General features: G+C 49.3%; 1 protein-coding gene and 1 pseudogene across 1 annotated transcript in view; one reads left to right on the top strand and one right to left on the bottom strand.

Annotated features, from left to right (window-relative positions):
* The first annotated feature begins 1,468 nt into the window (after nt 1-1,468).
* Nucleotides 1,469-3,840, top strand: LOC137608802 (uncharacterized; annotated as a pseudogene).
* A 5,655-nt stretch (nt 3,841-9,495) lies between these two features.
* Nucleotides 9,496-10,021, bottom strand: part of LOC137608800 (BOLA class I histocompatibility antigen, alpha chain BL3-6-like) — a 3,390-nt gene continuing 2,864 nt past the window's right edge. The window contains exon 5 of the mRNA XM_068335381.1: nt 9,496-9,674. Within this exon, the coding sequence (XP_068191482.1) occupies nt 9,496-9,674 (179 nt within the window). The remainder of the gene's footprint in view (nt 9,675-10,021) is intronic.

Raw genomic sequence — 10,021 nt, 5'->3', positions numbered from 1 at the left:
AACGACCACCGACCGGTCGCTCTTACCTCCCACGTAATGAAGACCCTAGAGCGACTGGTCCTGGAGCTCATGCGTCCACAGGTGCAGGGTGCTATGGACCCTCTCCAGTTCACCTATCAGACCAAGGTTGGGGTTGACGACGCTGTCCTGACCTCCATGGCTGTGGACCCCTACCTCGTGAGCTGGATCACGGACTACCTAACGGACAGACCCCAGTACGTCCGTATGGGGGACTGTTTGTCTTCTATGGTGACCAACAGCACGGGGGCGCCACAGGGGACCGTTCACTCCCCCATTCTCTTCACCCTCTACAAATCGGACTTCAAGCACAACTCGGATACATGCCACATACAGAAGTACTCCGATGACACTGCGATTGTGGCATGTATCCGGGAGGGTGATGAGGGGGGGTAAAGGGCATTGGTGGCTGTATGAGGGGGGGGTACAGGGGATTGGTGGCTGACTTCGTGGAGTGGTGCCAACAGAACCAGCTCCAGCTCAACGTCTCCAAGACAAAGGAGATGGTTCTAGATTTCCGGTGGGCACCTCCCTCTCCACAGCCAGTGATCATCGAGGGCAGTGAGGTGGGGGTGGTAGGAAACTATCAGTACCTGGGACTGCAGCTAGACAGCAGACTGGACTGGTCACTCAACTGGGACTGTGTGTACAAGAAGGGGCAGAGCAGGATGTACTTCCTAAGGAGGCTGGCCTCCTTCAACATCTGTCCTAAGCTCCTTTTCATGTTCTATCAGTCCGTAGTCTCCAGTGTGCTGTCATACGCCATTGTGTGTTGGGGTGGGGGGGCCAGGAAAAGAGATATGGACCGTCTGAACAGACTCATCCGCAGAGCGGGCTCAGTGGTTGGGCTGAGCCTGGACTCTGTGGAGACAGTTCTGGGGAGCAGGACCATGTCTAAAGTCAGGGCTATCATGAACAACACCAGCCCCCCCCCCCCCCCACACACACACACACACACCACCTTCTCCCAGCAGAGAAGCACCTTCAGCGGCAGACTGCTGTCACACAGCGCCTCCACAGAGAGGCTGAGGTCCTCCTTCGTGCCCCGTGCCATCAGGGGGTACAATGACTCTCTCAGGAGGAGCGGGGGGGAGGTGGGGAGGTCAGCACGGGGTTGAATATGGATTTAATTTAATTTCATACTGTTTATATTTTAATTTTATACTGTTTATATTTTAATTTTATACTGTTTATATTTTAGTTATAGTTTAGTATATAAGTCCTGTTAGTGCTGCATGTGTCTGTTAGTGTAGTGTATGTCTTGTGGTTTGTCCTGTGATGTCAGTGTTTATTTTCCTCATGGTGTTTTTTTATTTTTTTTATTTAACCTTTATTTATCCAGGTGAGTCCCATTGAGATTACAGATCTCTTTTGCAACGGAGCCCTGGCCACATTCACGCTCACATTCACACCTACGGGCAATTTAGGCTGACCAATTCACCTATGGTACATGTTTTTGGAGGTGGGAGGTTGGAGAACATGCAAAATCCACACAGAAAGGTCCCCAGGTGGATTCAAACCCACCACCTTCTTGCTGTGAGGCGACAGTGCTAACCACTACACCACCGTGTTTATCCAGTATTTATTCTTTATGTAATGCCTGAGCAGTGGATATGTACAATTTCCTCCAGGATTAATAAAGTATCTGTCTGTCTGTCTGTCTGTCTGTCTGTCTGTCTGTCTGTCTGTCTGTCTGTCTGTCTGTCTGTCTGTCTGTCTGTCTGTCTGTCTGTCTGTCTGTCTGTCTGTCTGTCTGTCTGTCTGTCTGTCTGTCTGTCTGTCTGTCTGTCTGTCTGTCTGTCTGTCTGTCTGTCTGTCTGTCCGTCTATTATAATAAGATAAGTATTAAGTTTCAAAACCTCCAATCTCAAAAAAACACAAGGCCAGAAGAACTCAGCTGGAGGCAGAAACCACTGAGTACATCTACAGAAAATGCACAAGACAGATGGGTGAGGAATCTATCAGACAGAGAACTCACCCAACCAGAGACGGACGTCCTCACCAAAGGATTGAACTTCCCTATCACCCCACAGCATGTACTGGTAGTGGACCTCATTACCGTCACGGAATCAGCAATCAAAAAGAACAACCTTTCCGCAACAGAAGCAGAGGGACTAAGGCTAAAGGTAACAGCAGCCCTTTCTGAAGCGAAGGTCCCCCCTTCCAACCTCTCCATCCAGGAACGGAAGGCTGTGAAAGCGCTGAGTAAGGACCAGAACATCACCATCCTTCCAGCAGACAAAGGAAGATGCACGGTAATCCTCAACACAGCAAATTACCACAGCAAGATTATGTCCCTACTCAGCTACAGCACGACCTATGAGACCCTGAAGAGCGACCCAACCAGCAGCTACAAAAAGAAGGTTGTGGACTGTCTACAGGAGCTACAGAAGGAGGAAACTTTAAACCACCTGGTCTACTTCCACCTGTACCCTGGGGAGGCTATACCATGCATATATGGCCTCCCCAAAATCCATAAAGAAGGAGCCCCCCTCAGACCCATCGTCAGCAGCATCAACTCTGTCACTTACAACATTGCCAAACATGTTGAAACCATCTTGGCCCAGCTAGTGGGTAACAACCCCTATCATATAGAGAATTCCATGGACTTTGTGGAAAAGGAGAGAGGACTGAGATTGGATACAGATGAGACCATGGTATCCTGCGATGTCACCTCCCTGTTCACATGTGTCCCCACAACGGAGGCTGTGGAAGTGGTGAGACAACGGCTTTCACAGGACACCACCCTCAGCGACAGGACAAACCTCAACCCCGACCAGATCTGCAAACTTTTTGACCTCTGCCTCAACACAACCTACTTCCAGTACAGAGGGAACTTCTATAGGCAGAAACACGGATGTCCCATGGGCGCGCCGGTATCTCCTATCGTGGCCAATCTGTACATGGAAGAGGTGGAACACAAGGCCCTGACCTCGTTCAACGGAACACCACCAGGCCACTGGTTCCGGTATGTGGACGACACCTGGGTTAAGGTAAAAATCCACGAGGTGCAACCTTCCACTGAACACATCAACTCAATGGACAGCAACATCAAGTTCACCAGAGAGGATGTAAAGGACAACAGTTTGCCCTTTTTGGATTGTGAGGTCGGCATAAAAGATGACAGAAGTCTGTATGTAGGGGTATATAGGAAACCAACACACGGACCAGTACCTGCTTTTTGACTCTCACCACCCACTGGAGCACAAGCTGGGCGTCATCAGGACCCTGCAGGACAGGGCTGATAAGCTACCAACCAGTGCCCAAGACCAGGTGAAAGAACACCAATACCTGGAAGGGGCACTGAAAACCTGTGAATATCCTGACTGGACCTTCGTGAAAGTCCACACAAGATCCAGAAAGGAGAACAACCCCATGAGGATGGAAGTGAGCAGACAATGGTATAGTGATCCCGTTTGTGTCTGGAGTGTCGGAATAGCTGAGGAGGATCTTCAACAAACACAAGGTTCCTGTGTATATTAAGCCAGGTAACACCCTCCGACAAAGACTGGTCAACCCAAAAGACCCCCCACCACACAGTCAGAAGAGCAATCTGGTGTAAGCAGTTAAATGCAGCGAGGAATGCTTAGACGTCTACATGGGGGAAACCAAACAACCACTACACAGGAACATGGCTCAACACAGAAGAGACAACACATCAGGACAGGACTCAGCAGTCTGCCCCCCCTCAAGGAAGAGGGACACTCACTTCAGGACACAGATGTTCAGATCCTGGACAGGGAAGATAAATGGTTTGAGGGAGGAGTGAAAGAGGCCATCCACGTCAAAGTGGAGAAGCCATCTCTGAACAGGTGGGGTGGGGGGGTCTGTGACATCACCTTTCTCCCATTTATAATCAGGTCCTTTCAAAACTCCCAGAAACATTGTCTCAGCAGATTGACCCAGGTGATGGGTCTCATACTAATGACCCTCATTAGCATACAAAGGTGAAACTCACATCTCAACGACCCCCTTTGACACCCCCACCAACAATCGTTGAGGAGCCAGACGGGTTTAACGACGGTCATTAGAATGGGAACAGCACTGACCACACCCCACAGGGTTAATAATCTGACCACACCTTCTTCTTCTTTTCCTTTCGGCTTTTCCCTTCAGGGGTCGCCACAGCGAATCAATTTCCTCCATCTAGCCCTGTCTTTTGAATCCTCTTCTCTCACACCAACTACCTTCATGTCTTCCCTCATTACATCCATAAACCTCCTCTTTGGTCTTCCTCTAGGCCTCCTGCCTGGCAGTTCAGAACTCAGCATCCTTCTACCAATATATTCACTATCTCTCCTCTGGACATGTCCAAACCATCTCAGTCTGGCCTCTCTGACTTTATCTCCAGAACCTCTAACATGTGCTGTCCCTCTGAGTTACTCATTCCTGATCCTATCCTTCCTGGTCACTCCCAGAGAGAACCTCAGCATCTTCATCTCTGCTACCTCCAGCTCTGTCTCCTGTCTTTTCCTCAGTGACACTGTGTCTAGACCAAACAACATCTCTGGTCTCACCACAGTTTTGTACACCTTTCCTTTCATTTTAGCTGAAACTCTTCTATCACACATCACACCTGACACTTTCCTCCACCCGTTCCATCCTGCCTGGACACGCTTCTTCACCTCTTTTCCACACTCTCCATTGCTCTGGACTGTTGACCCTAAGTACTTCAAATCCTCCACCTTCTTGATCTCTTCTCCCTGTAACCTCACTCTTCCACTTGGGTCCCTCTCATTCACACTCATGTACTCTGTCTTACTGCGGCTAACCTTCATTCCTCTCCTTTCCAGGACAAACCTCCACCTCTCTAGCTTCTCCTCCACCTGTTCCCTGCTCTCACTACAGATCACAATGTCATCTGCAAACATCATAGTCCATGGAGATTCCTGTCTAACCTGGTCTGTCAGCCTGTCCATCACCATAGCAACAAGAAGGGGCTCAGAGCTGATCCCTGATGCAGTCCCACCTCCACCTTGAACTCCTCTGTCACACCTACACACACCTCACCACTGTCTTACAGTCCTCATACATGTCCTGCACCGTTCTAACATACTTCTCTGCCACTCCAGACTTCCTCATACAATACCACAGTTCCTCTCTGGACACCCTGTCATCAGCTTTCTCCAGATCTACAAAAACACAATGCAGCTCCCTCTGGCCTTCTCTGTACTTCTCTATCAACATCCTCAAAGCAAATACTGCATCTGTAGTACTCTGTTTTGGCATGAAACCATACTGCTGCTCACAAATGTTCACTTCTGCCCTTAGTCTAGCTTCCACTACTCTCTCCCATAACTTCATTGTATGGCTCATCAGCTTTATTCCTCTGTAGTTGCCACAACTCTGCACATCTCCCTTGTTCTTAAAAATGGGCACCAGCACACTTCTCCTCCATTCCTCAGGCATCTTCTCACTATCTAAGATCCTGTTGAACAACCCAGTCAGAAACTCTACTGCCACCTCTCCTAGACACTTCCAAACCTCTACAGGTATATCATCAGGACCGACTGCCTTTCCACTCTTCATCCTCTTCAATGCCCTCCTCACTTCATCCTGACTAATCTTTGCTAAATCCTGGTCCACAATAGTCACCTCTTCTAGTCTTTGTTCTCTCTCATTTTCCACGTTCATCAACTCTTCAAAGTACTCTTTCCATCTTCCCATCACACTACTGGCACCTGTCAATAGACTTCCATCCCTATCCTTAATCACCCTAACCTGCTGCACGTCCTTCCCATCTCTGTCTCTCTGTCTTGCCAACCGGTATAGATCAGTCTCTCCCTCCTTACTGTCCAACCTAGCATACAAGTCATCATAAGCTTCTTGTTTGGCCTTTGCTACCTCTACCTTCACCTTACGCTGCATCTCCCTGTACTCCTGTCTACTCTCCTCAGTCCTCTCAGTGTCCCACTTCCTCTTGGCTAACCTCTGTCTCTCTATACACTCCTGTACCTCCTCATTCCACCACCAAGTCTCCTTATCTACCTTCCTTCCAGATGACACACCAAGTACTCTCCTACCTGTCTCCCTGATCACATTAGCTGTAGTTGTCCAGTCATCTGGAAGCACCTCCTGACCCCCCAGAGCCTGTCTTAACTCCTTCCTAAAGTCATTCAACACTGTTCCTTTTTCAGCTTCCACCATTTCGTCATCTGCTCTGCCTTTGTCCTCTTCATCTTCCTCACCACCAGAGTCATCCTACACACCACCATCCTATGCTGTTTGGCTACACTCTCACCTACCACTACTTTACAGTCACTGATCTCCTTCAGGTTACACCGTCTACACAAGATGTAGTCTACCTGTGTGCTCCTACCTCCACTCTTATAGGTCACTCTATGTTCCTGCCTCTTCTGGAAGAAAGTATTCACTACAGCCATTTCCATCCTTTTTGCAAAGTCAACTACCATCTGTCCTTCTGCGTTCCTCTCCTGGATACCAAACCTGCCCATCACCTCCTCATCACCTCTGTTTCCTGCACCAACATGTCCATTGAAGTCTGCTCCAATGACAACTCTCTCACTTCTAGGCATGCTCTGCATCACTTCATCAAAGTCCAACCAGAATTTCTCCTTCTCCTCCAGCTCACATCCTACCTGTGGAGCATACCCGCTAACAACATTGAACATCACACCTTCTATTTCTAGCTTCAGACTCATCACTCTATCTGACACTCTTTTTACCTCCAGGACATTCCTAACAAACTCCTCCTTCAAGATAACTCCTACTCCATTTCTCTTCCCATCTACACCACGATAGAACAACTTGAACCCTGCTCCTAAACTTCTAGCCTTGCTACCTTTCCACCTGGTCTCCTGGACACACAGTATGTCTACCTTCCTCCTCTGCATCATGTCAACCAACTCTCTACCTTTTCCTGTCATAGTTCCAACATTCAACGTCCCTACTCTCAGTCCTATACTCTTGGTGTTCCTCTTTTCTTTCTTCGTGCGAACGCACTTTCCTCCTCTCCTTCTTCGACCAACAGTAATCCAATTTCCACCGGCGCCCTGTAGGTCAACAGCACCGATGGCGGTCGTTGTTAACCCGGGCCTCGACCGATCCGGTATGGAAGTCATAGGTTTGATTCGCATCTTTGATTTGGCAAAAGTTTTACGCCGGACGCCCTTCCTGACGCAACCCTCTGTATTTATCCGGGCTTGGGACCGGCACAATAAGACACTGGCTTGTGTCCTCTTGCGGCTACATTATCTGACCACACCCCACAGGGTTATTAATCTGACCACACCCCACAGGGTTATTAATCTGACCACACCCCACAGGGATAATAATCTGACCACACCCCACAAGGTTATTATTCTGACCACACCCCACAGGGATAATAATCTGACCACACCCCACAGGGTTATTAATCTGACCACACCCCACAGGTTTAATAAACTGACCACACCCCACAGGTTTAATAAACTGACCACACCCCACAGGGTTATTAATCTGACCACACCCCACAGGGTTATTAATCTGACCACACCCCACAGGGTTATTAATCTGACCATACCCCACAGGGTTAATAATCTGACCACACCCCACAGGGTTAATAATCTGACCATACCCCACAGGGTTAATAATCTGACCCCACCCCACAGGGTTAATAATCTGGGACATGATCAGCCACCCTCTGAACTGAAGAAGTCTCTGGGATGAGAGACGAAACGTCTTCACGAACTTTCTTAAAGTCCAGTGGATCGACAAACAGCTTTGTATAACGACATAAAAACACAATTAAAGAAGAAATAAAAGAACGTTCAAATCCTCCAGGTTGATGCGGGTCCAACCAGCAGGTGGCGCCAAAGCACCGGAGAAAAACAAACGTTTCAGTTCTCTGGTTCATAGAAACGTTTTTATTAGTCAGAAACATGAAGTCAGAAAAAGTGAAAAAACCGAACTGAATATTGACTTTCATCTGACTTTTATTTATCGTGTCAATGATAATGGATCAACCTCTGAGCTCCATCAATTCAATCATCATTGTTTAAAGTGAAAGAAGTGAGACTGAACTGCGCATGTGCGAGCTAGCCGCAGCTTTTCGTCTGCTCCGTTGTATGTCTTCTTTTTTCTCGTTTTTCCTTGTCTTATCTAAGTCTTTTCCTATTTTACGTAACCACGATGGATAGCAGTGTTTTCATGTACTCCAGAGAACAAATGCTGTCCATGAAAGTTAGAGGAGAACCCGGGATACGCGATCTCATCCCCACTGAGATCCAGCGGCGGTACAGAGGGAGCCGGGGAGGTAAACAAAAGCGGGATAGGCTAGCGGCTAGAGCTAACAGCCGCCGGCGGGTCAGACCCTCGGTTCCCTCCATCATCATGGGGAACGTGAACTCTCTACCCAACAAGGTGGACGAACTGACGGCGCTGTGCAGGACTGAGCAGCGCTACAGGGAGACCAGCTTGTTGGTGTTCTCAGAGACGTGGCTGACGGACCACGTTCCCGATGCTAACGTCGGACTGACCGGCTTTTCCTCCATACCAGCGGATCAGGACACGAACACCGCTGGCAAGAAGAAGGGAGGTGGTCTGATCATCTACACCAACAACAGATGGTGTCACCCAGGACATGTGACCGTGAAAACCACGCTGTGCAACAGGGATCTGGAGCTAACAGCTGTTAGCATCAGACCCTACTACCTGGCGCGTGAATTTTCACACGTCATTGTCCTCGCCGTCTACATCCCTCCACGTGCAGACCCAGAGACGGCACGAGAGACCATCTGTGGGACCACCTCTGATCTTCGGACCCGGCACCCGGAGGCGCTCGTCATCATCACCGGTGACTTTAATCACGTCACCTTGGACTCATGTCTCCCCACAATGGTCCAGTGTGTAGACTGTCCCACACGGAAGAACAGAACCATCGATCTGTTCTACGCTAATGCTAAGGAGGCATACACCGCCACCCCCCTCCCTCCACTAGGTAAATCAGACCATAACCTAGTGTACCTACAGCCCACCTACATCCCGCTGGTGAAACGGCTGCCAGCAACAACACGACAGGTCAGGAGGTGGTCCCCGGAAGCAGAGGAGATGCTGAGGAACTGCTTCCAGACCACCGACTGGGATGTTATTGTGGGCTCACATGGGGAGGACATTGAGGGGGCAGCTCAGTGTTTTACAGACTACATGAACTTCTGTGTGGACACCGTGGCCCCTGTCAGGACAGTCAAGTGTTACCCCAACAACAAACCCTGGGTAACAAAGAGGTGAAGGCTGAAGAACCAACAAGCCAGCAGCAGAAATGTTGAGCTGGAATGATGGTGACGTGTTTGAATCAACTCCTGTTAAACCAGCGATGTGGTTTGAAGACAGCTGTGATGATTCTGTGTCAGAGATCCTGTTTTACGTCTCCAGGAAGGAAAACGTGAAGAAAACGTAATCAAATACTTTAATGACACCGTTCCTACAGACTCTAATCAATAACCATCGATCACTAGATCCTCTTCCTGATGGATTTGATCAGATCACATTCTGGTGCTCCCCGACCCCCGGCTGCTCCCCGACCCCCGGCTGCTCCCCGACCCCCGGCTGCTCCCCGACCCCCGGCTGCTCCCCGACCCCCGGCTGCTCCCCGACCCCCCGGCTGCTCCCCGACCCCCGGCTGCTCCCCGACCCCCGGCTGCTCCCCGACCCCCCGGCTGCAGTCTCTCAGAGAGCTCAGAGCTGTCCTCAGGAACTGAACCACGTTTAACTGAAAACAAAGACTCGTCATCCCGCCGTGAAGTTTGCTTCACACTGAGTCAAAGCATCAGGTCAAAGAGTCAAAGCATCAGGTCAATGAGTCAAACCATCAGGTCAAAGAGTCAAAGCATCAGGTCAAAGAGTCAAAGCATCAGGTCAAAGAGTCAAAGCATCAGGTCAAAGAGTCAAAGCATCAGGTCAAAGAGTCAAAGCATCAGGTCAAAGAGTTAAAGCATGAGGTCAAAGAGTCAAAGCATCAGGTCAAAGAGTCATAGCATCAGGTCAAAGAGTTAAAGCATCAGGT

This window comes from Antennarius striatus, chromosome 15 (assembly GCF_040054535.1).
Source record: "Antennarius striatus isolate MH-2024 chromosome 15, ASM4005453v1, whole genome shotgun sequence".
In the NCBI taxonomy this organism is placed as follows: domain Eukaryota; kingdom Metazoa; phylum Chordata; class Actinopteri; order Lophiiformes; family Antennariidae; genus Antennarius; species Antennarius striatus.
Note: the sequence above shows the minus strand (reverse complement) of the source record. Positions and strands in the feature narration are given on the sequence as shown.